The sequence below is a fragment of the Sycon ciliatum genome, chromosome 1, assembly GCF_964019385.1.
Source record: "Sycon ciliatum chromosome 1, ocSycCili1.1, whole genome shotgun sequence".
Classification (NCBI taxonomy): Eukaryota; Metazoa; Porifera; class Calcarea; order Leucosolenida; family Sycettidae; genus Sycon; species Sycon ciliatum.
The window spans coordinates 61,944,581-61,971,343 of NC_088643.1; the positions used below are offsets into that span (position 1 = coordinate 61,944,581).

General features: G+C 47.8%; 2 protein-coding genes across 2 annotated transcripts in view; one reads left to right on the top strand and one right to left on the bottom strand.

Annotated features, from left to right (window-relative positions):
• The window catches only part of LOC135804746 (uncharacterized), a 28,184-nt gene extending 12,452 nt beyond the window's left edge, over positions 1 to 15,732 (top strand). The window contains exons 7-10 of the mRNA XM_065318699.1: positions 9,367 to 9,466; positions 9,621 to 10,528; positions 10,801 to 11,578; positions 15,235 to 15,732. Of these exons, the coding sequence (XP_065174771.1) occupies positions 9,367 to 9,466; positions 9,621 to 10,528; positions 10,801 to 11,007 (1,215 nt within the window). The 3' untranslated portion in view covers positions 11,008 to 11,578; positions 15,235 to 15,732. The remainder of the gene's footprint in view (positions 1 to 9,366; positions 9,467 to 9,620; positions 10,529 to 10,800; positions 11,579 to 15,234) is intronic.
• A 666-nt stretch (positions 15,733 to 16,398) lies between these two features.
• Positions 16,399 to 24,731, bottom strand: LOC135804747 (aquaporin AQPAe.a-like). Its single transcript, XM_065318700.1, has 6 exons — positions 23,468 to 24,731; positions 21,715 to 21,910; positions 20,383 to 20,490; positions 19,351 to 19,596; positions 18,620 to 18,700; positions 16,399 to 17,829 (listed from the first exon to the last, which is right to left on the bottom strand). The coding sequence occupies exons 2-6, from the start codon at positions 21,895 to 21,897 to the stop codon at positions 17,473 to 17,475; spliced, it is 975 nt and encodes a 324-aa protein (XP_065174772.1). The 5' UTR covers positions 21,898 to 21,910; positions 23,468 to 24,731; the 3' UTR covers positions 16,399 to 17,472.
• Positions 24,732 to 26,763: the final 2,032 nt, after the last annotated feature.

The following is a 26,763-nucleotide window of genomic DNA, read 5'->3' on the forward strand; positions in this document are numbered from 1 at the left end:
CCATTAGAGTATGTCGTAAGTGGTAGAATGGCGAAAACCGGAAGCTTCTACGACAAGGATAACATACCTAAATTACCAATTGCAATTTTCCATATTTGGCACGAGGGGCCCCCTCCCACCCTGTGACGTAAAACGTTCTCAGCCCGGTCCACTCAGATGAAATTTTCAAATAATTGAAGCAAGAATGAAAAGTCCTTGGCCATTGTTGAAGTGCTTGTTGTTCTGTGCCATGCCCGATTTATTGTCACGACTCGCTGCTGCGTCTCTGGATGCAACAATGTCACGAAGAAAGAGGCGCCTGCGGGCTGTCGTAGCATGGCTTTCCTCTGGCTGACGCGAACCTGACGACAGCTTGGCTATGGAGAGTATGTTGGAAGGATTTTTCTCCGACGAAAAATATTCGTGTCTGCACTGAGCATTTCACTGAGATGTGCTATGAAAGAGATTTCCAACAAAAGTTTGCACAAAGCATTGGTGGCTATAAGCAGAAGCAGCAGCGACGCTTGAAGCCAGGGTCTCTGCCATCCTGAAACTTGGCGGTGCATGTCATACTAATAGTTAGTAGCTCCTCTACCTCTGCTGCCAGCAAAAAGCAGACCATCTTCGATTTACTTCCAAGAACGTGAGCACGATGAGGGAAGTGAACGGCATGATTTTGTGCCGTCCAGAACGTAGCTCTAAACGACTTCAGTCCTACTCAAAGTCCTCTACTCAAAATCCTAGTCAGTGAAGTCGAGAATTGATGTAATGTACATGGAACGTTATCATGTGTGTTATTTCGGTTCTCTTTATCTGTAAGTTTCCATTGCGTTACTTTCCGGTTGCAGCTACACTGCCACAAATACAAGGTACAGTATGATTTGTAGTCTGGAAATTTTCCATGCTGTCATACTGAAGTGGGCACCAAAACGTGTCCACTTTTCGTACAATGGCATGAGAGCACGGGTACAGTCGGCATGTCTGTCCCACAATGCCAATATAGGGAGAGCGCACGCCAAAACCAAGGAGGGTGTGCTCAGGTACAGGCTGGAATACACCAAGAGCACAAAGTGGCCAAGAAGCTGCACGACAATGTCCTGCAACTTCTTGAAGGACCTGTTGAACGATGTGCATACAACCATTCTCGGCATTCGCAACGGCACCGGCACAACCCCATGCTCCCGAACACAGTACAGTCTTGTGCCATTGTATCTGTCAACTTTACCAGATTGTTCGTGCAGCTGCATTGGTGCAAAGCATGCGCCCACCCGAAAACACACATATTGCCCGAGTCAAGAATAGTTATAAATCGTGTCTGTCAACTGTTTTCTACATTCTGCATGCACATGTACCAATGATTATGTGAACATCAACCAGGCCAAGAAGCATTATCATCATCATCATCATGTCCAACTGCTTCCTCAAAGCCCCAGTGCGCATCTGCATTGGCTTCTGGTACAGCTGCTTTATCTTCGATACCACGCAAGACGGTATCACACGCCGCTGCTTGCGTCCAAAGTATCCATGGGTGAACCATGTGTATTGTCTATACGCCACATGTCTCCAAATCCTGCACAAAACAGTTGGAGAGATGTAGATACACATACCACGAGTGTCTTCATGATTGTGTAAAAGTAAATAGTTTCAGTGTAAATAGTTTCGGATTCGAGTTAATATTTCTATGGGCTACTATACTAAAGACACTTTGGCCTTTTTTTCAAATTTACATCACTTTTACACACAGTTGAAACACTTACAGTGCTAGGAATAGTATGAATGAAAGACATCGTTGTACCAGTATAATTATATTGGCATGGGTGCAATAGAACTTCATGATTGTGTGATGGAAGTTGGTGAATTTGAATACTGTACACAAAATCATTGCACAACACTTCCCATCTACTTTGTACCGGTACATGAAACATGGAAAGAAAGGAAATAATGAAACCGATTCAGTGAATCCTCACCTGTTTGACCACGGTCCACACCTTGCCCAAAATTCTTCGAAGGAAAGCAATGCCACCTCGAGCACTGATTTTTGCAGGCAAACAACAGCAAACTCTGAGTGCTGCGTGACACACTGCAGCCCTTCCTGCTCGCCGCGTTTACTGAAAGCTGCAGGAACCTCCCAGCAACAAGTCGACTCGACCTCGCTCCACATCATGCTGCATTGTCCGCAACGGCATCAAGCAGTGCTTCTCACGCGAGCACTTGCAACCAAAGCGTTCTCTTCACGTTCATCTGTTTTGTAGTCTCAGAAATATTACTTGTAGACAGTTTCGCAGACGCTGATGCGCGCTTCGGCTCGAACCTAAAAGGCCTCGGTGTTGTTGAATCCGAAGTGGCGTCCACCTCCACACCTCCCGTGGTCTCCTCTTCCTCCAACATGATGATCGAATGAATACTAGTACAGGTCGTCCCTCGTTAATACATAATCTCTGAGACTTGACAAATGTTATGTATTAACGGGGTTTATGTACTAAACGACAGTGTACATAACTTGCTTGTATACCAGAATTTTTCACTTTTTTCAACTTTTGTGAGTGTTTCTTGCTGCCATGACTAGGGAGCGAGATATTCTTGATTCCCTCGATATAACATAAAAATTATGTTATAACGATCACAGTCAGCGAAGATTCTACAGTTTACATGATACATGCCCAGCGGCGCCTGTACAGTCACTCGAAAAAACAACAGAGCTTTGTCGGTTTGTGATGTGCGCTCTGATTTCTGAGCTAATTGCGTCCACAAGTAGAAACTAGAACACGATGTGCCTCCACTGGAAGGCCAAAAGAACAACAAATTATGTACTATTGAGGTAGGTGGCATGCGGGTACGGAGAAATGTTATGTACTAACGGGGTTTATGTACTAACGAATTATGTACTAACCGACAAAATTTGTATGGAAGTGACCACGTTTCGTCCGGGACTTGAGATTTCTTATGTACTAACGGGGTTTATGTACTAACCGGACTCGTATTAACGGGGGACGACCTGTACAAGGGTTATTGATTGAAGAAAAAACAGTGAATACCTTTTTCAAAATTTCTGCAGGTCTACCATTTGAATAAAACAATTAATTATTTGGAGGTCACTGAGAACGTTTTACGTCACAGGGTGGGCGGGGGCCCCTCGTGCCAAATATGGAAAATTGCAATTGGTAATTTAGGTATGTTATCCTTGTCGTAGAAGCTTCCGGTTTTCGCCATTCTACCACTTACGACATACTCTAATGGATTCCGCAATAAAAAATGGGGGTGATTTTGGACCGGAGTTCCCCTTTAAGGTGGGACTACTGTAAATATACAAAATTTCGGCACTTCACGATTTTTTTGACATTTCGGCGGCGATTTATTTTCGGCGTGGGGTAGAGGGCATGGTATAGTGCGACAGATGCTGTGAAAAATTTCATCGGCGTTTTAATTTAGGCGTTTTGGGTCGGTGCCGAATATAGCCGAAATTAAATAGCTGCCGAAAATTTGTATATTTACAGTATGCCTTCGCGGACCGGCATCGGCAAACGGGACGTAACTTCAGTCTCCCTCATTGGAATTGCACAAAATGTTCTGTGCTTTCTTCTAACATATCACACCGCACTCTGAGCACATGCCAATGAACCAAACTGGTCACTCTATGTACAAATTAGAAATTCTTCGAAAAATCACGCATACTGAGCTACCGCAAAATGAAGAAAACCATGTAGAGAAGAGAGGAACAAGTTGCAAAACACAATTGCTACTACCGTACTGGCAATATATGTTGCCGCGTAACGCAGGGGGGGGGGGGGGGGGTACGGCGTAACGCGCGACCAGGCTAGTGCGACAAATTTTCGTTGAGTTCGTAACGCGCGTCCGGCGGGGTGCGGCGATCTTTTCATTGCAGTTTGCACTCCAAAAAAAGGCTGAAAACTGCGAAAGCATGTGTACCGCGTGGTGAAAAGTCTCCAGCAGCAGTGATGGCTCGAGCAGCGATGACGACTCCAGCAGCAGTGATGACTAATGATAGCCACGGTCACTTTGTAATATGTTGTACACTCATTAACTTAAAAAATATACAGTCTTCTATTGATATCGTTGTCGCCCTTTGCCGTCGGGTTTGTAACAGTTGGATAGCAACTGAATTTCTGTGCCTTCAATGTGGATGAAAAGAAAAGATGATGCGGCAAAAGCAAAAAAATGATGCGGCAATAGCAAAAAAGTGATGCAGCAATAGCAAAAAAAGGACTGCGGCAATATAGAAACCTGTGTAACGGCTCCTGTGCGACTTTGCATGTAACGCCCTGCGTGCGGCAAACATGTGCCAATGTAACGCTTCATGGCCTCACTGCGGCAACATATATTGCCAGTACGGTATATAACTTGAGGTGCTAAACCAAAGACAGGATTGATCTATTGACAAGGAGAAACGCAGTACCCAGAGCAAGAGATATAAAAATTCGCGCACATTGACAACGCCTCCTTCAATGAGGTGTAAACATCATAAAACTTGCAGTAATGCACGGAACAATAAGTTTAGCACCTAGCCAAACATGTCACAGAGTTCAGAATATGTACATTGTGGGATGTGTCATGCACTGGCATCCTGCAATCGTGGTTAGAAGCTGCAGAACACCCCTAAAATAGGAGAAAAAAGCACTCCGAATCTCAGCATTTCACAGCATGATGATGTCATAGTGACCACCTGCCACAGCATGATGATGTCATAGTGACCACCTGTCACATACCTGCCTTCTAGCTCTTCTGCTGCATCCTGTCCACCCTTCCTCAACCTCCTGCGCTTTTTCCTGGACAGCTTGATGGGCCCCAACTGCTTTCTGGCTGCACCTGACCTTCTCTTGGCATCCAACAGCACACTGGTGGAGGCGGTGTAGTTGCCTACGGGTAGACCCATCTTGCAGAATAGCATCTCAATGCTTGCAGCACCATCGTTGAACCAGCTTGCTGCAATGTAGACTGCAGTTTCTACAGTCAGAGCGGAGCAGAAGCTTGTCTTGGGGCAGAGCTGCCGCACAATTCCATTGAAGCATGCTTTCTGGTTTTGTGTGGCGCCTCGCATACAGCGCTCAAGTAGTGGGCGTGCGGACAGGTCCATGAAGATCGGCTTGATTACAGAGAAGATTGCTTCAGGTATGACGTTGTGGTGCTCGTAAGGCGGTCCACCAGCTTGCTGTTGCTGCCACTTGCACCAGCTCTCCAGTCCCGGTGGACAGTGCAGATGTTGGGGCTTCTCATCAGTTGACACTCGGTGCATCATGGAAGCCCATAATTATGGCTTTGGCCATGGACTGTAGGTCGCCCTTGTTGCTGCGCACTGCCATACCATAGTAGGCTTGTAGTTTGTCTATAAGTTGGTCTGTGAGACGACCACGACCACTGATCCTGCCACCATCAGCCAACTTCTTCCCAGAGAGGTCCTTCTTTAGCTTCCGCAACCGATGTCCAACGTGTTTTGAACATGGCCCACGCATTCTTCCTTCGTGATCTCCACGTCTTCGCCATATGGATATGAGTCATGCACTGCCTTGAAACTCTTTGTATCTCCGTCCCCTATAAAGACACTGTACTGAAACTTCCTCGTTTCTCTGGATCTCCTCCATATCTTCAGGGCAGCTTCACATTCCATTGCGGGTGCTGAGCTCTGGGTGTTGGCACGGCATTCATGGTTGTCCAGCTTGTCCTGCAGTTCAGCATTTGTCAACTCTTTCTTTGCATGCTGGTTCTTGAAGTGGGCGCACTGGTGGCAGAATCGGGATAGAACATCGTCAAGGACTTTGCCTGTGCCCCATGCCATGGCCACAAAAACACCATACAGCGATGCATAGCCTCTGCGCATCCAGGTTCCGTCATACGTAACGGCAGTGTCGGCAATAACGACATCTCCAGGTGCATTGTCCAAGACTTGTGTCGCTGCCGCACTCATGCTATGCTCAGCAACAACCTTGGCCGATTTGTGTAGAGCCTTGGCATGTCCTTGGTATGCGGAGATGGTCATGGGCACAGGCATATTCAAAGCAACTCCCAACTTCAGCATTGCTCCGTGCCCGCGACTGATCCAGCGCATGCCAAACACAGCTCGTCGGTTTACATCCCAATCACGCTTATGTTTGTCTGACATATACTGCGATGTGTGAGCTTCACAGGTTTGACAGGTCAGCTCCAGGCAGGATGCAAACCCTTGACTCTTCGGCTCACTCAGAGTGACTGGTCCATGACAAATTTTGCAACACACAGAAGCCAACAAAAGAGTTTAAAGACACACCAAGTCGACGAGCCTGAATCCATGAGGTAATTCTGCATCATTGTCATCGTCCGAGTCTGAACTGGATCCTGAACTCGAATCGCTTGTGCTCAGATCATCCTCGGAAGAAATCTCAGCATCATCAGAACTAGAAGGCAAATAATCGTTGAAATTTGGCAGATAATCGTCAAGATTTTCTGGCGCACATACTGCAGCTTCATCTACCGATTCGGCTCTCAGCGGTTGATTTCCATGAAAAATTTCCTCTTCCTGGGTCTGCCTGGTCGGCCTTGAGCTCGCTTCTTCCCCATCGCAATAGAAAAACAACGCCTGCCAGCTTGTCACAGAACGAAACAACAAAAATGTTTCCATCAGATAATTAATTTGAATCAAATTTGAATTTGCGCATGCGCAATCACTCTGACAGCTATCATGGTAACCAAACCCATGCGCAGAGGTCGCCAAATCACTCCATGCAGTGCTCCTGAGATTTGCACAAAATTTGAACTATATCAAGGAAGGTTTTTATCATAACACGATTGATTGCGTTCTAAAACGAAAAGAACCAATTACAAAATCAAAATTGTGAAATTTGCAGATCTATCTCGATCTTCGAAATGCTCTATCTCTGAAGTCCTTTGAGCGAATCCCCTCGAATCTTCAGGAGTCGTGCTTCAGCACAAGAGCTATCGTTTGAGATAGTTTTCGACGCTTTCTGAGAGATTTTCATTTTTGACTACACGACATGCCGTAGGTTACACCCCATACTCCTCAGCCAATTTTAGCACAGGCAGCAAATTTCTACGGTATGCCCGCTGCTGATTGGTCAAAACATGTAGCTCATATTAGGGTGTGGGTAGATGGTCCCAAGTTTTTACTTTCATGGGAACCAGCTCTCTTATTCTGGAATAACTGCAGATGGTCTTTTAGTTGGTGGAATCAGACAATACTGTGCCGTGCCGTGCTCTGCTACGTGGTGCTGTACCTGCACCACGCTGTCCTGTGCTGCGTGGTACCATGCTGCGTGGTGCCGTGCTGCGTGGTACCATGTTGTGTGGTGCCGTGCTGTGTGGTGCCGTGCTGCGTGGTGCCGTGCTGCGTGGTGCTGTGCTGCGTGGTGCCGTGCTGCGTGGTGCCGTGCTGCGTGGTGCCGTGCTGCGTGGTGCCGTGCTGCGTGGTGCCGTGCTGCGTGGTGCCGTGCTGCGTGGTGCCGTGCTGCGTGGTGCCGTGCTGCGTGGTGCCGTGCTGCGTGGTGCCGTGCTGCGTGGTGCCGTGCTGCGTGGTGTCGTGCTGTGTGGTGCCGTGCTGCGTGGTGCCGTGCTGCGTGGTGCCGTGCTGCGTGGTGCCGTGCTGCGTGGTGCCGTGCTGTGTGGTGCCGTGCTGCGTGGTGCCGTGCTGCGTGGTGCCGTGCTGCGTGGTGCCGTGCTGCGTGGTGCCGTGCTGCGTGGTGCCGTGCTGCGTGGTGCCGTGCTGCGTGGTGCCGTGCTGCGTGGTGCCGTGCTGTGTGGTGCCGTGCTGCGTGGTGCCGTGCTGCGTGGTGCCGTGGATTTACACCCAAAACAGCGCAACCATAAACGGCGCGTGTTCATATTAGCACCCCCAGTACAGCGCGACCTAATGTGACACGGTGTCACTACAGCTCGTCTCATCTCTTGCACGCCCCATTTTGGCGCGACCAATTACGTTAACGTCCGAATATAAGCCAGCTCATTACACACGTGACCCATAATGTGCAGGCTCATGTTAGCAAGAGTGCATAGCCAGTTTTATGTACTCTTGATGTTAGTATTACCATGGTGGATATCAGGAGCAAACCCGTTCCTAAAAAAGATATGCAAAAAAGAGAAGAAACACATGAGAACGAGTTGTGCAGAAACTATCCACGACTGTAACAAGATGATAAACAGTCAAAAAGTGACTGTGGGATAATAGGGCACGAAACTGACAGGCCCCTGAGACATTCAGCGGCCCGAGACCTAGCTCTAACACATCTCCAGTGCGCAAACCAACCTTCCAACTTGGAAGGTTCGTGGTTACGTAGGACCGAAGAAGGGAAGATGAGCGAAGCGAAAATTCTGAATATTTACATCTTCTCCATTTTTTTCTCTTTACCAGGCGTGGGCCATCCCCTTGACTACCAAAATGGGCGCCTTATTTTTTTCTTTTTCTGTTTCAGTTAATGACAATCCATTGCAGATTACCATTTTCGGAAAACCAAAAAATTTAACAGTGAACTTTTTTTGAGACGATCATTGCTTGTTTTGAGTTGATCATTGCCTTCTAGAGTTGACTACAACCTAATTTTGTATCTGGACCTGTTAACGTCCATCCAGGCAATATCGCCATTAATACTGAACTGGTGTTTTTGAGTCGATAATTGCTTTTTTTAGTTCATCATTGCTTTCTAGAGTTGATTATAAATTGAATCCAGGCAATATCGCCCTTCAATACCGAACTGGCCATTTCGAGTTGATCATGATTTGAGTCTTTGACAAGTCGAGTGTCCATCTTTTGGGTTTGAGTGTAAATGAGTCGACCTGTATTGAGCGTGCGCGCTGACGGGGTGGTCTGTTTAGGGGATGTCCAGTTATGGGGATGGGGCTTTTGGGGGGCGCTGAAGTCAACGGCGCTGTTTTGGGTCGCGCTCATGTGGGGGCATACCGTGCCGTGGTGCCGTGCTGCGTGGTGCCGTGCTGCGTGGTGCCGTGCTGCGTGGTACCCTGCTGCGTGGTGCCGTGCTGCGTGGTGCCGTGCTGCGTGGTGCCGTGCTGCGTGGTGCCGTGCTGCGTGGTGCCGTGCTGCGTGGTGCCGTGCTGTGTGGTGCCGTGCTGCTTGGTGCCGTGCTGTGTGGTGCCGTGCTGTGTGGTGCCGTGCTGTGTGGTGCCGTGCTGTGTGGTGCCATGCTGCGTGGTGCCGTGCTGTGTGGTGCCGTGCTGCGTGGTGCCGTGCTGCGTGGTGCCGTGCTGTGTGATGCCGTGCTGCGTGGTGCCGTGCTGCGTGGTGCCGTGCTGCGTGGTGCCGTGCTGTGTGGTGCCGTGCTGTGTGGTGCCGTGCTTTACGATACTGTGTAGTGCTGTACCGTGGCATGCTGTGCTGTGCATGACCTCCGCATCCAGTTGTTGCTTTTTCTTTTCAATTCTTCCCCTCAGGATATTGTACTGTTGGAGGGAGCTCTGGAGCAGTTCAACTATGACATTGAGCTGGCTACCGAGTGCGTGCTTATGCTGCATAGCCAGTCCCCAGGCACAGGTAATCTGCCGACACTTCACCATCTTGTTGTCTGCTGAAATTTGCTGAATGTCACAGGCGATAACTGCAATGAATTATGCAGTTGTCCATTCCCCTTGGAGACCCATCAGATCAGAACTTGCCTGTATCACTCTTTTTTCTTTCTTTCCTTCAGATAAGTCTGAGCTTGCAAGCGAGGCAGCAGCACCCCCTTCTTCTACTTCGGCTTGTCCCAGTGCAGGCAAAGATCAGGTCAAACCGGCAGCAGTGACCGGAGCACCAGCAACATGCACTACACCTGTGACACCAGTCACTTTAGCGACGACAGCGGCGGCAGCAGCAGCTCTATTGGAAGTATCGAAGATCGCCAGTAGATCAGCAGTCACAACAACAGTAGCATCAGTAACTTCTCCCATGGTATCTAGTGAGTGTTATACTGGTACACCTGGCAGACATTCTACACCATCTCCAGCGCTAGCTGTGCCTGCTCCTGTGTTACCTTCGAGTTCTCCGATTTCCGGCAAGTCTGATCGCCAGGGATTGCCAGCACTTGACGAAACCGACATGGCACCTCCCAGCGGCAGTCGCAAACAAGCGGCTTCTGGCAGGGTGTCTATGGAGGAGGATGCCAGCTGTCCGCATGGATCTGATGCCGCTTGTGGTTGTAGAGTCTCAAGCAACGGATCTTCACCATCATCACCCAATCCACCTCCTATATACCAAAATGGTAAAGGCGCTACAGGAGTGTCATCAGGTTCTGGAGCCAACACGAAGAAGCCACTGTTTATGGATGATGTTGAAGCTGCACTGCTTGCAATTCAAATTGAGGAGTTGAGTAGGCCCCTGAATCAACCATCAGCAGCGTCGGCATCGTCTACAGGCACTGCCGCTGCTGAGCCGATATCTTGTCTGCAGACCGATAGTATTGTCACTGGTGCCAGTGGTGTGGATCTCTCTGGCCTGGGGCTTTCCTGCGCTGGGAAACCACCCCCATCATCAGAGACTGGCTGCCCGCCCTCGGTCAAGAAGCAGCATGGCACAGCTTCTAGTGGCACTGTCCCATCATCCGCTGTCCGAGTGAAGGTGAGATATAAGTTACAGTTGCTGGTAATGTTATCCTGTTTAGACCGCCTGTCCATCTTATGAGTATCTTACTTTGGTCACATGATAATTATAATTGATATGGTTTAGCAACTTCTCGGTGTGGGTAGCCCGGTCCGTGGAGCCCTCCTGGCACAACCAGATCCACCTGCATACATGTACGCACACGAATACCTTGCAGTTTTCTAGCATACTCATTGCGAGGACATACTCATTTAGCTGTCACATCATTCTTATTGTTTTTGTTATTCCAGGTCGGCAAACACACTGCTGGCAAAGCTCGCAAAGCTGACAAGAAGAAGGAGCGCAAACAACGGCGAGCGGAAGAGAGAAAGCAGGAGGCGGCCAGTGGAAAATTGAATGCCTCAGCGGCTTCTGCCCAACTGGCTGGTGGTCAACCTGGATACGTGGCTTCACTGGCCGACAGACCAGATGGTGTGCCGAAGATTGTCTCGATCTGAGTAGTGTGTCCCTTGGCCAGTGTTTGTCTTCAAGGGAGCTGCTCCAAACAATCGTCCAACTGCAGTAACTCCGCAGTACTAGAGGACACCCTGACCTGCTAACATAGAAAATACCCAACATCTGAGAGTGATACTTACATCTTCAACTCCTATAATGTACTCATTTAATTGCCGGTTACCGGTAGCTGTCTATACACCTCGTCTCTCCTTGTTCCGAACATAATCTGGATTATCTCAAGAAGCTCACCCCAGCCCTGATGCCTTATTCACGTGCGCAGCTGACGTTGATGCTGATGTCGTGATGAGCCATCCAAGCAGCAAAGAATTCACCCATCCTGATACCCTGGCTACCTACAATACGGAGCAACCATGGCCTTGGCTACTGCCGGCGGTGGATAGTACGTACAGCTTCCTATTTGAATACACGCCAAGTTTCACTGGTGCTGCAGACTTTAACGTTAGCTGTAGCTAGCTATACCACGATGGGAAGTGTACTGCCTCTCAGACTCGGTGCTGGCCGGTGGAGACCGTGGGCTACTGCTGCTACTTTGCGGTCAGACTGTTATAGTGGGTGAGTTTGTGACGCCAGCTCTTCGAGTTTGTTTAGCATACGGATCGCCTTAGGGGCAAGGTGACCCAAACCTAGATCCAATCATATACTTATAAGGCTTAAAGGGGAACTGTCACCAAAAAAATTCTTTGTCTTATCTTGTAGTTCCTTGGCTCCTGATCACGATGGTGTTATCCGTTTTTCTCTGCGATGGCTGGAAGTGGGTGAAAACTTGAAAAGAAGGTGCCCAAAATTGTCCCGAAGTACCGAGTGACGTCACGCCGGGCTTGACCTCCACGCGTACATTCGTCGTCCAAAACGAAGTCCAGCCCGTGTGCTGGTACATGGTCGATTGAGCTAGCTGTTCCGATGTACGGTGCATGTGTGCCTTTTGAACTCTAACACAGATGGGTACGTCGAACCGAAGGAGAATGCCAAAGAGGCAGAGACCCACATGCAGCTACACAGCCAAATCAAAATAAAAAGCAGCTGAGCTCTCACCTTTTTGGCTTCTTCCGCGAGGATCTAAGTTTTATTTTGTGAGCACGGAAGTACGTCGTTGTTTTGAACTTTTCGTGTGAGGAAATACACGATGATGAGCGCGTATGCCGAAAACAGTACTCCTCCGGCCGGCGACAACACCGCCGACCCGAGCCCCAAAGGAACGCAATGTAGCTACGTGAAGGCGATTCATCTGGCGATGTTGCTGAAGATGCAGATGACAAACTCCGACATCTTTCATTTCAGAGCCGGGTGGGCAACACCGCCACCTTCGATACAACGACATAATTTTCAAGTACGAGGTATGTGTGTCACACTAACAGCAAACAAACATCCTTCCACTCCTTCGTAATCACAAATAAAACAAAGAGCTGGAGCTTCGTGGAGGAAGTACCAGTGCGACAAACTTCTGTCGACTTTTGTTTGTTTTGTCCCTTTTTGGCGTTCTCATTGTGTACAACGTACACATCAATGTGCGAGTTCAGAAGGAAAGCGTGCACCGTACATTGAACAGTTGGCTCGATCGACCAGCACACGGGCTGGACTTCGTTTTTGACGATGAATGTACGCGTGGAGGTCAAGTCCAGCGTGACGTCACTCGGTACTTCGGGACAATTTTGGGCACCTTCTTTTCAAGTTTCCACCCACTTCCAGTCATCGCAGAGAAAAACGAATAACACCATCGTGATCAGGAGCCAAAGAACTACAAGATAAGACAAAGAAAAATTTTGGTGACAGTTCCCCTTTAAACATGGTGATCCGAAGTCAACGAATGATGACAAACAATGACTTTTGGATCCACTCTGCCCATAAGTTAGGGTAATACCTGAGCTGGGATTTTACCAAATGCACTGAATATTGAATACGACAGAGAATTGGGTACTGGTGTGAAAAATAGTGCTTCTCAGCTTCAAATGATTTGCCCGTGCATCAACCCGCATACTGAACCACAACCACGCACAATAACTACATACATGCGGTATGTGCAGGCCTGCTGCACAAGACTTCTTGCCACTATCAGATACAATCAGGTAACAGTACAAGCTCAACAGTAATCACACTTATTAAACCTAGAACTAAGGGGTCATCCATAAATAGAGAGGTTCTGCTACACGGAACTATGTACCAAACTCCGTGTCGACTGCAGTGAAGTTTGACACGGAATTTTCGTACGTTGCACCGGTTCTGCTGTACGTAGCATGCTCGAAGCATGCACGAACACCCCACCACATGTACTCTGTACGCTCACTTTTCACACGGAGTCCAGTCCGTGTGAAGCGCGCTTCACACGGAAAACGGTATGAAAAAATCCGTATCAAACTAAATCCCGTACCGCGGCGAAGTTTCCATACGTACTTTGGCACGTTTTACCGTGTGGCAGAACCTCACTAATATCGCACTTTTTTTCACAAAACGAAATAATTTCGTTATGGGGTGGGAGGGGGTTGACCAATTTCGTTTCAGAAAACATTGATACAATGTACATGCTCGTAGGAGGGTAGATTACCCTGCATAGGCTGCACGGGCATGGGTGATTGCCTAAGCGGCAAACCGGCTCCCTGCGCCATGGGGATATTCATGCTTCCCATGCTCGCTCCCTGTACGGCCCCGGCTGCTTTCTTTCTTGCTCCCTCGGAATAGATAACCGCTTGGAGACGTTTCTGCTTTTTTGAGTCCCCACCCACAGCCATAAATTGGCTTTCGTCTTGGTAAGCTGTCGCCACCTGGTGGCCATGATTTTCTGCTATCAGCAGCCATTCCTGCCTCTTCTTCAATAACCTCTCACCTTTCTTTGCAGCTTTCCTTCTCCTTGTCTTCGATTTTGATTTCTGGGCTTGGAGCAGATTCAGCAGTTCTGTATTCAGCACGAACTGCTTCGCATAACTCGTTGTCTTCCAGCCTGAGACATCGGGTTTTCTCCTGCGCTTCGGGGATCTAGACCTGCTAGAATCCGAGGAGGAGGAAGACGACGACGATGACGGTGACGGTTTAGAGTCTGAAGAATCTCTCCTCTTCCTCTTCAGTGATCGGCCTCTTTCCGTCAGCTTGCTGACGCTGCGCTCTAGCATCCTTAACTACATCCCCAGCAGGTCCCTCTCTGCTTCGAGCTGTGAATGTGGTATCCGGGCTGAAGGCGCTTCTTCATCCTGCCTCTCCAGGGCAGTTTCATATTCGGAAGTCGACGTATTTATCTTGTCCGAATCGGTGAAAATCGAAGGCGGACACATCATGAGCACCTCCTCCCTCCCCACCAGCGCTTGCACCACGACGACTCATGACAATGTTTGAGAGGAAAAACTCGACAATGAAACTAAGTATCTGCACACTTGGCAAGAAGAAAAACAATGAACTGCAAATCTATGCAGACGCACTTCTTCGCAGCAACCAAAGCCCCCATACCCATTCAGCGCGTGCAAATAATTTTTGCAGAGAACAACATTTCTCGTTTCTTTCGCTTCGCTCAGCCAACGAGAAATAAGCATATCCTCTGCATTCTAGTTTTCCCTCGCGAATACTTGATCGCTCCGTCAATAGTGGCCAGGCTCACTCATTTCACCCTTGTCTACTTCATGTTCATTTTGCATGATGTTCAGTACTGGTTATTTTGCATGATGTTCAGTACTGGTTATTTTGCATGATGTTCAGTACTGGAAGTCGCCATTACGAGGCTTACACCCACCTGTATGCCTCACCACTACCTAGCACACAGGGCCGGCCGTGGACTTGTGAATGTGCTTTATGTGTTGGCTAAATCGAACAGAAAAGTAGAATGCCCCATGCTGTTACATGTGCAATTAGCTCGATGCATGTCCATGGTGGCTCTAATATATTAGCTCGATGCATGTCCATGGTGGCCATGGTGGCTCTAATATGTTGTCCATTGTAAGTCAGATTGTGTCTTTGGGACTGAGTAACGGTTTTCGAGAAATATTTTTTAGTATCATCGGCGTGGCGTGATTTAGCCCTGAAGACATGATTTTGCTCGCAATGGTCCATGTTTAATGCTGCTCTTATTCTTCTCTGCTGTCTGACCTGCTTTTTCCTGTCCACCTGCTGCTGCATGTGCCCGCTGGCATAGGACCTAACATCGCTGCCAACTCGGTGGTGTGTGAATCAGCAAATAGTCTAATACCCTCCTGTCTTGATTTCCACCCTCTCTTTGTTTTTGTCTTCAGCTATCTACTCTATTGATGGTGAGTCTCCAGTCAAGTCACGGTGCAGTGGTATGTTCTAGATTAATGTCAGTTCAGCTTTCAACTCTTTTCTTGTTCAAAGAAACCATCCTTTTTTTATTCTAGCCGCTCTCACAGGTATATTTTCCAATGACATACGTTAACTTCTTCTTTTTTTAAGCGTGTTGAGTTTGTTTTTACTGGTGCTTCTCTTTACCTACTAGACAGTGTATCAACACCCCCACCTCCCGTCTCTCCCGTCTCTCCCTCTCTTCCACTCTTTTCTTTTTCTCTCTCTTTTCTCTCTCGGACAGGGTTTTATCTATTTTACATTTTTTTTTACTTTCCTCAAGTCTGTATTCAGTTCCATCCTTTATAAAGGGAACAGAGAAAGCAATTGTCACATGAAATACAGCTGAACATGAAATACAGCTGAAGTAGAAACTGCACTCATAACGGTCACAACATAATTTTTCTATAATAATAATTATATTGACGTAATCAAGTGGTGTGCTTCACTGTCCGAAGAGTGCTCAATACCCATGAGGGCAGAGCCGTGTACACAAGAGAGAGATTGGAAGCTGCCGGTGTCCTAGTAGTACGTGAAACTCAGAGGTGCGACACAGCTTCCAACCTCTCTTGTGTATAATGTGTTTAGGTTTAATAAGCTGTCCCTGCGGGAATTTGCGGAAAAAATCCTAGAAAACTTGCGCAAGAAATTGCGGCAGAAAACAACAAAAAATGCGGCGAAAAGTGCGGAACTTGCCAGGAACTCGCGGAATTATTGGCAGAAAATTGCGGATTTGGGCCAAATCACGAAATTTGTTGTATCCTTAGAATCGCTATTTGCGTACTGTGGAAATAACCTACGAGCAGGATCATGCCTTTCATGGAAAGCACTGTATACTGCGTGAAAAGTGCAGAAAAATGTCAAAAGAAGTGCAGAAAACAGCAAAAAACGCGGGAAATCGCGGATTTTTCAGAAAATCGCGGGTTTGGGCCAAAATCGCGAAATTTGTTGCGTCCGTGGAATCGCGATTTCCTGGAGGGACAGAATAAGTGTGAGCCACAGTTGTCACAACCAGGGAGTCGTAAAATACTTTTTTTACGACTCCCTGGTCACAACCCACTAGTACTTATCACTTATAAGCTGCGTAACACGTCCTACAGGATTTTTAAAAGTATATTGCTAGTTGGTGATAATAATTATTATCGTGAATCCACACTAAGAATACATATACTTTTTTTTTCAAGCTCAGTGCCATGAAGGAAGGTGGAATTATGTTTCGAACCTCAGTGCCTCTGTGTTTTAGGTCCAATAGTTTGGTTGCAAAAGAAATTGAACTTTAGTTTTAAAGCTTATATCACACACATGGGGAATTTCCTCATGCACGAAAGAAAGATAATACTGAAGTACCAGTACCTGTAGCTGGCTTTGACATGATTTTAAAATATGAAACTGTACATGTACAGTGAGAAAATGAAGTAGCAAGCCTAATGTCTGGTCAAGTGGGAACTGAGTTGATTACCATGATGTAATCTCTATGTCAACATACCGTATATTCTATTCTTTGAGGTTAGGTTAACTGTTTTAAAAGTGAGTTGTGCATGTGGCTGAGTTTGTTTAGCGGCCAGTGTGTGCTTCAGTAAGGATAGCCAGCGGTGTTGCTATGTTGCAATGGGTGCCGTCACATGTTGCCAAGTGTTATACAGCCATTCCCGGCACACTTCTTGTACAGAGCACCATGCCCTTGTCTGACCAAAATGTCACTGATCCCTTATTACGGTATGCATGTTGAGGACAGCAGCTGACGAGCTGACAAGAAGAGAAAGAGATGCACTCTTGTGTCATGGAATGGATGATACTGCCACTGACATAATAGCCAGCAAGCTACAGGGAAAGAGGAGGAGAGGCACACTGCTTGTCGGTGCTTCAGAAGATCATAGCCATCACCGACAGCACACGGAGACAGAATCTGTATGTTGCAAAATCCAGAAGAGACGGTCAGTCAGAGTTTTAGCCAAGCTCTTTTGTTGTAGCTACAGTTCGAGAGGAAGAGAAGCACAGTGCGTGCCGGTGCTTCAGAAGATCCCAGACATCAACAACAACATGCAGACACGGCGCTGTATGCTGCGACGTCAGATAAGGTAGAGTGTTCAGCTTTCGGTGTAGCTTGACAGATGTACGAGGTACGCATGCTGTCCTGTTTGTATACAGTTCTGTCACCACTGGAGCATCGCTCATATTTTGCTGTTACTCGTTGATTTAGACGGCTCAGTGACTGTGATTTCTGGTGGCTCGATACTGATTGGGTTTGGTATGAAGGTGGCGTTTGTAGCTGGCATGGCTGGCATGCTTGGGGAGGACGACTTGTTGATATAGACAGGGCTGCTTATTTCCGTGTCGATTGAGCGCAGGTCGCCCAGAGAGAAGACGGAGTTCTTGCGGCACTGATGCAGTGGTCTCGTCGAATGTAGCTCACTGTCACGTGCGTTCTCTGCGTCTTTCTCCCGTTCATCGTTGGGCATTGGGGCGATGACGTACTGGTAGAGTATGGCAGCAGTGCAACCTCCTATGATAGGGCCTGCCCAGAATATCTGTAGAGGTAACACAGCAGACAATACGCATAGCAATGTTGGTACTCAGCGTCAAACCTTTGCATGCCCACATACGAGCCTTGATCTCTGTTACAACTACTGCACACGTCGTGCTGAGAACAAACATGCTTCTCCACTTTGTTTCCTCACCCACTGTTCTCTGCTGACCACAGCACAATCAATCAAGTCAACACTTGTCTTTAAAATGACTTTGAGATAGGCGTATAATTACAGTAATGTATGCTGCTGCATGCACTCCCCATGATACTGGATCTCACCATACATGGGTACCTCGGTTTTCGGGACACAAAGTTATGTGCACTTCGGTCTACGAGGCACCCTTTGGACGAGTTTTAATGGGAATTTTTCACCTCTGCTTCCACTGTTTTGTGGAAAGAGTGACGCCACATGCCATGTCTCCGGCCTTTCTCCCGTCAAAACGTCTGTGATTCAGAGTTACGGACATTTGAAAGTTACCGGCAAACGACATACGAGTGTACAGTCATGGTGACGTTGTGGGGACGATCGGGGAGTGCGTGTGTGTGTGTATGTGTGTGTGTGTGTGTGTGTGTGTGTGCATGTATGTGTGTGTGCGTGTGCGCGCGTGTGTATGTGTGTATGTGTGTGTGTGTGTGTGTGTGTGCGTGCGTGCGTGTGTGTGCGTGTGTGTTCGATTGTGCAAGTATATGTACTTTAATAAATACTGGCGTAGTTGTTGTTGGTTGATCTCTCCTGGAGCCGCGGACACGCAGGCAGGGTATTTCCTAGCCATATCACCAGTACAACATACCCAGTGATGCTGCCATTGTCCACTGATCAGCGCTGGTCCAAGCGATCGTGCTGGATTGATCGACACTCCGGTGTAAGGGATCTGTATGATAGAGCATGCACCGGACAAAAGGAAGCAGACCGTTATCATCGAGCAACACAGATGCTCTCTCGGCTGTGTGCGGCCAAGAGCATGCAGCCGCTGGTCAGAGTGCGTGCATCTCGATTGCATGGCTTATGCCATCGTGGTTATCTTGCTATAATCATGTCAGAACCGGCAGTAGTCTTGACTACAGTCATGTACATGTACAATCATGGACCAAGGTGGAGAGAGCTCACATCACATAGCAGCATAGTGTGCACTGACTGCATTGAAACTCACATTGCTACCAATCCAAGTGCATGCAGTGTGCACACACGCTCGTGCGGATGTGTATTCAATGCAAGATATCCAGAACGTGTCATCACTCAATGTATTGTATTGTGGCTTGCAGCCACTGCGCCGACTTCAACTTCAAGTGATCTGTGCAAAGACGTCTGACTCTGAATCACTGTGGCCTCTAATCTTTTTCTCCTTTAATATCTAGGGTCATTTGACTGTAATTTAAATGGTATCCTTTGTTCCGAGTTGTAGTGGTCCTCTAGGACCGGTGGCCGCCTTATCAGAATGGCCGGCTTGCCAGGTTTTACTGTATTCTGTATTCTCGGTGTGCGTGTATGAGTATGAGTATAACTGTACTTCAGTACACTTACTCCAAACAAGTTGGTCGCTGTGACTGTCAAGCCAATGATCAGCGGTGCGCTGCCGCCAGCTTGGTTGCGTTTGTCCACAGCGGCAGCGAAGATGACGAAGACCAGCAGCATTGTGAGGACGACCTCGATGACGATGCCCTGGGCAATGCTGGTCCCGTTGAGCAAGCCGTTTGCCCCGAGGCCACCTCTGGCGTGCGCCGGGGTCACGGCATACAGCAGTGTTGCGCCGCAGATTCCACCAACGCACTGTGTGTGTGTGTGTGTGTGTGTGTGTGTGTGTGTGTGTGTGTGTGTGTGTGTGTGTGTGTGTGTGTGTGTGTTGAAAGCAATGGGAAACACAGATCAGGGCACACATGCAAGTCATGCATTGCATGGATGTCGGCCTGTGGATGATTTCATAGCGGAGAATATTACTTGCGGTACGTTTTTGTATAAACTCGCAATACTGTAAGACATGTTATTATAACGAGTCGCAAATTTAACGATTATCCAAAATTCAAAGGTTAACGAGAAGATATGTTAACGATCTTGCAGTATTCTGCCATATCCACACACAGCATATATGAAGCAGTACGGCCTCAACGGATCTTATTATAACGAAGAAATGTCATCCGTTAAAACGTTAGATTTGCTTCCTCGTTATATATACATGTCTTACAGTAGGCGGTTTTCAGTGTTAGTTCACATGCAAATGCATGGGCAACAGCATTGGCCCATCCAATGGCTGCCTGTTGGATTACCCAGCAATGTACTTGTACTTGTACTTGTAGAGTAAAGTAGCACCTACTTGTACTCTTACTACCATGCTTCTTCTGTACTTGGCTACTACCATGCTTCTTCTGTACTTGGCTACTACCATGTATGGGCCACCTAACGTTACCACATGATGTAGTATTCAATGCCTTAGGGACACTGGAAGGGGATATATCCGGATTAAGAATGGCTCGTAGTGGCTACTACTACTAGTGCATTTCACCGGCAATATGCACTGTTATGCAGCATGCATGTGGTTATGAGATCATCTGTGCTTACCTGAGCCAGGATGTAGAATAGTGTTTTGATTGGACTGATATTGCCTGTTGCCAGCATGGCTATTGTCACTGCGGGGTTGATGTGGCCACCGCTAACACTGCCAAACAACTGTGTTCACGGAGACACATGCACAAACGCACACGTGTGCACAGACACACACACACACACACACACACACACACACACATACACACACACACACACACACACACACACACACACACACAGAGAAGAGATGCAATCATGACCAGGATTGTTGTGTATACACACGGCAACTAGTGGCTGCACTCTGTGAATAATGGTGTTTAGGTGTGGCAAATGAATCTCTTTTTAGAAACCACAAAGGTGCACTCTGGTCCAATGGCCGCAACACATACATGCTAGGCTGGATAGGAATTCCGGCATTTGTTTGTCTTCATGCACACAATGCACTCAGATATTCAATTATTCATTACACTGACTGTAGTGCACTTCGAAGACAGTTAGTATGATACACTGATTGTTATGCAAACCACCCAGCAGCTGTCTTCAGCCTTGGATCATCTGTAGTGATCTCCTGGTTAGATCTGCTCTGATCTGTCCTGCATGCAGAATCATGATAGTTTACACTGGCTTGGCCCATCTGCCAGTGCCTGACACATTGCTTTGGAAAAGCCGTTAATTAATGTGTCAGCTGTGCTATCATTGGTGAAGAGCGGTTTTGTTCGCGAGTAGGAGTACAAAGCCATGTAGACCTATTAGGCTATAGCCTACTGCGACCATTCGGCTGGTGCACAGTCCTACTGGCTATATGTATGGCTGATCAGTGTGGTGCCGTGTGGCCGGAAGCAGCCCATCTCCATGACTTCTGGCACAGCCTGAATATTGTACACGCTCCATCGCCCGTTACTAACTGCCCACGGCGAGCAGCGCTTCCGCTGCTGCTGTATTCACGCGATCAATTATTATTATTTTGTTCGGTGACACTGACCATGTATTGCGACACGTCCAGAGGTACTCAGTCGAGACGAGATGACCAACCAGTGCAGTGTGTATGCTCAACGTTCCGAGCAAACGAACCATGGTTGATTGACGGAGGAATGGAGCGTCGCTCGTAGTACTCAGCTGAGTCAGAGTGTCACTGTGGCCCGTGGGATGGTGATTACAAGACAGATGTCTGAACTGACGAAACCAGCCGACGACATACTTTCGATGTACAGTTTTTCTGTACACTGTGGTTCAAGTGGCTCTATCACAACGCGGATCATAATCCTCAAACGTGAGAGGAGAAACACTCCGAACATGAAAATAATAATTATCGTCAAAGCTACTAGAAGATAGCAAGCAGCTTACCTGAACTAATCCAGCAACGGTTATGCCGAACGTCAGTGACACTTTGACGATGTCCAGACTTTCATCGGGTCTGAACGGTAGCGTCGAACCGCACCCCACGAACACCAGGAAGAAGGTGGCAATGAACTCTGCGGCCACTGCCCGCCAGAATGCAGCCGTCTGCATGGCACGAATATCCAGCATTCTCGGTTTGTAGCTGCAAAGCAGAATGAAACAGGGGAGACCGTGGTTTCAAATGAGACAATCAGATACAGTGTGTAGATGTACCCACATGCACAAGTACAAGCAGGTGAAGGTGTAGAGTGCATGACGTAACGGTTGGAATAGGAGGAAAGAGTGCACTAGCGCCGAGATCTACGAGTACTAGTACCGGAGTAGGTTTTAGTTGTGTGTTTGATTGGTGCAGGGAGTAATGTTGTAGCTACACTGTACTCCCTTGCCTGGGTTAGGGTGGCTGACCTTGCCAAGTAACTTGGCGGCCATTGTGTCATGCTTTATTCTCCTCACTCAGTTCCAGTCCTTTCGCTGAGTTTTGGCGAGTGACATTGACACGCCTTGCAGAAAGGTCAACGGTGAACACGACAACATGTAGTCCTCATGGACATGGCCATTCTATGATTCGATATCTCCACCACTACACTCTACAGTGACACTCTAGTCTTCTTACTGTAGACCCTATCCGTCTGGACAGAGACTACTAGTGCTTTAATTTGGGGGTGGCCTTTTCAATATTAGCTTTAAAGAACAAACATGGATGTATTTAATCGCTGGTCGCAGTGAGTAACTTCAAGGGTCCGACCTATACAGTATACACCGATCAAGACAGGTTGTTGTAATCCACGCAAGGTTCCCACAACCGATTATACTAGTGATCCTTATGAAACAGCGAGATGCTACAGTAGATGACAAGATGCATGTACGCACGTCTTGGAGGACCAGACTAGAAACTATGCATTCTCCTCGATCACACTACTAGGGGCCGGGCAGTGGCAGTAGGGAATGAAAGCTGAAAGGGCTGCATGGTGATTGGTGCGTCAAAGTCTAGGAGATTGAAACGCGGATATAGTACAGTGTACTCATATGGACGAAGCTTTGATGGTTGGACCACCCTGACAACAGCTGCTGCAAAGTTGCAATCTGGTACTGAGTCCTCCTTAATATTAATTCTCCTTCCTCCTTCTCAAGAAGCTTTGTTCTATGGAGCTTTTCACTGGGGCTCTAGCCAGACCAGCACTGGGAGCGATTCCGCATTACTTATCAAGTGGAAGGCGGAGTTAGGGAGAGGGGAATGACCAGGAAACCCTAAGCAAAAGGATTAGAAACAACAGCAGCAGCAGCAGCAACAACGGCAGCGTATTCCGTACTGCTGCACCCCAACGTAATATTATTGTCGTTAGCAGGAGCGTCAGTTCTCAACTATCACTCCTCTGGTATTCCTAGTACATGCAATAAGGATTGGGTTCACGAAAGGTCTCCAATGCCTACAATTGTAGTGGTCACTGATGGTTTTAGGAACAAACTTGCAGTGTTCAGAGTAAAGACGCATGTGGTCATCAGAGCATAGTGTGAAGGTGTGAACCACGACATTAGACTGAGGATAGTGTGAAGGTGTGAACCACGACATTAGACTGAGGATAGTGTGAAGGTGTGAACCACGACATTAGAGGATAGCAGTGTGAAGGTGTGAACCAAGACTTCTCATCAGAGCCGCGGTTACTAGTAGGTTACGTTTACATAATTATAATGAACTTACAAGACCTTGTAGGTCAGTTAGCAGTAGCTCTCGAACAAGCCTCCTCCTCCTCCTCCTGATCGGAACTATGGGGAGTACTTGAAGATGACACCGGTGATGGGAGGCCTTTGTTCAGCGATCGATGGAGGGCACCGAATGCCAGTCGGGATAGGTTGCAAGTCAAGGCAAAGTAGGCAATGTCCGTGTCTGTTATGTCTGAAATCTTCGGCTAGAGTTGTGTACAAGCTTCTTCTCCAGAGCAGTTGGATCCTGGACCGAAACTGATCGTTCTTTGCTGTTTACAAAGACGCTGAAGACGAACTTATCTCTGCAGGCAATGAAGCAAAGTTGGTAATGGAAAGCACAAGTCACTGGTCGGGCTTTTCTGATGCTTCTTTCGGGCACACCCCGCGCAGGGGAGTGTGCTGCGTGTGCCATGTGTACCGGGATAGGACTGGGGTGAGTTACAGTCGTTACCCATGGCCAAACAGAACGTGGTAGTAGTCAATGGTGCGCCTATTGGTTTTCTTACTGCGACCGTCGACGTCTCGAGAGGGCCTCCACGACGTCATACTGCCCTTGGCGTGTTCTAGAGATCTCGCCCACCCTACGGCCTACCTGTGTACCCATGTGATCACCAATCTGAGCGCATCATTACACCCACATACGCGTGTTCGCTCAAGCTCCCACCATCATGATTCCCATCGCGCCTGTCTGGAGAGAACACTCACAGCCGTCGAGTCTACACACTTTTTCAGCGGGCCAAGCGGCGACCTGCGTTCCTAGCCCCCATTCCCTGGGAGTCAGCCATGCTGTTGCTTTCCATCTGTCGGAAGCATTCCAAGCTTCTGCTACGCTGCCTGTATTATAATGCGCGCACAAAAATGTTCTGAATACCCATTCAAGTCACTGCCAAGTAAGTTGTATCAAGGGGACATTTCCTTCCTCTGGTGCTAATCCTATCACCACTGACAACTCCATCGGCATAGTATTGTTGTGCTCGCTCGATCAAGCTCGAAACATGCTAATTTCTGTATTCGAAAAAGTTGTCAGCACTGCTAAGTATACATTGACACCGGGAAGACGACCGCTAGATGGCGTGGGAGTGGAAATGACTGCTTTAAAAGTGCTTGCCGAGTGCTGCACAGTGGAACTACCCACATACATGATTGTACGTACTCACTCACTCACTCACTCACTCTACTCCACGGTGGCAAACATCATGCCCTATCGACCTAGTCAAAGACTTCACTCTTCACTTTCACTTTCGAATTATCAGAACTGCCACCATTGAGTCAGGTCCTAGTTGGCGCATTGGTCAATGCTGCAACTGCAAGGCGTCTTCACAGCACTACGTAGTTTCTCTATCTGATACTAGTAACAGCAAGAGAACTGTGAACATCACCATCCATGATCACCATGATCACGCAGCGGCACTACCAGTCGTAGTCTAATCATGCTCCACACTGGGCACAGGCTTCTTGTACTTGTTGTACCAGTATGTGCCGTTAGTAGAGAGAAGGTTGCCATTTTCAGTCCATGGTTACTTCGAACTAGTTTCCAGACTGAGACCTGAAGCATGTTTAGAATTTTGTAGTTGTTGGTCGGTGGTAATGCTCCATATCTTCAGCAACTGCCAGTGGTCATGTGTAGCCATGTTGAAAACACCGTAACATAATACACGGTGCCTGCTGTTAGGAATACATGTACCACTGAACCGTGAGTAATGTGTGCTATTGTACCTGACAGTGTTCACAGCTGTAGTGCGAGACTGCTATTTGCTGTTTAGTCGGCTGCTGTGGGCGAATAGTTCTCCTGCAGACGACATACTCACGGTATGTACAATTACTGTAGACATGATGTACATGTCCATAGTGGGTTCACGCAGCCCACCCACTTGGCACTGCATGCATGGGGCCCAGGCCGGGGGGCCGTCACTCGGTCAGACCACAGGGATGAAGACGATGATACCCGCTGCCATGTACGGGGCCACACCAGAAGCAACACACATTAGTATTACTGTCATTAGTTGATCCATCTGGTTTGTGTCCTGTAACCGTCCTTACCAGTGACCGACGTCACCCAAGCCACACCGTTAACGCGTTGCATCTTCTATAGGTGGTGTCAAGAGTACATATCCCGGGGGGTTATGTACTCTTGGTGAGTGGTGGTGTGGAGGGAAGTGTGAGAGCGCTCTCCCAACACGTCTTGTTTCAGCCGGTGCTGTGCAAGTATGGTCCAGAGCTTGCTTGTCTGCAACACTACACCTTCAAGGCTTGAAGGTATCAGGAAGTGAGCAAGTGTGATGGCGATAGTGCTTGGGAGGTGCTCGCAAGCACAGACGTGTACCGGCGGGGGTCAAGGTTATTATACGTGATCACTAATGATACGTTTTGTGCAGAGTCCTCAAATAATAATTAAGTTCACCCTGCACTACCATGAGTATCTGATAACATTGTTCTTAGTGTGCCTCCCAGTCCAACTGGATGGGTCGGAGTGAGTATGCACATGACATGTACTGTTTCGTACATCGCCGCACGGGTGGCGTAGGCACAACGTGACACTGCTGCAACGCAAAGGTAATGACCCGTGAGACTAAATGAAGAGGCACTAGGGTCATGATAGCGTATGGACTTCTCAGTTCTCACCTTACAACGTCGTGGTGGCTATTAATGTTGACAACCGGATGTTTGCGTGACTGCGATCAATCTGGACGTCCCTGATCGTTGTGGCTGTGCGTCGGCACTATTTTCACTATCAATACTGAGTGAAAGGCATCCCGAACTGTTGAAGTGAGCTGTGTTTCTACAGGTATTTCCCTCTTATAGCTTAACCGTTCCTGATTGTTTTTTTTTGTTTTTTTTATTTTACTTGAAAAAGCACATAACCACCAGGAAAGCTGACAAAGAAAAAAGAGTAAGAAAAAGACAGATAAAAGAGAGCTGAGAGAGAGTTGGGGTACGGTTAGGGGAGGACGAGACATTGAATGGTGGTCGCCACAGTCACAGATAGTAGCAGTGCTGGTGAGGCTACAGGCACTCCACTGACCATTAGGTCTCAGTATCGCCATGCCGGTAACGCACCAAGAGACAAAAACGGAAGAAAATCTGAAGCGCAATACATGAATGGTAATTACAATATAGGTAATAGGGAGAGTAGTGACCAAGAGAGGACAGTATAGACCGTTAGTATGGGGTGCTTCAATGCACATCCCCAAACCGAGAGGTGCAATCTGGAAAGAACAGTGAGACGATCAACATGATGGGCTTCAAAGCACGTCCCAAGACCATGGCTGGTCTGAAATGTGTTTGTTGACA

Coding starts and splice junctions, on each gene's coding strand:
- LOC135804747 (XM_065318700.1), bottom strand. CDS start 21,897: ATGCTGGATATTCGTGCCATGCAGACGGCTGCATTCTGGCGGGCAGTG. Junction 19,597..20,382: donor TATTCTACATCCTGGCTCAG/GTAAGCACAGAT, acceptor ACACACACACAG/TGCGTTGGTGGAATCTGCGG. Junction 18,701..19,350: donor CAGCGACCAACTTGTTTGGA/GTAAGTGTACTG, acceptor TCTATCATACAG/ATCCCTTACACCGGAGTGTC.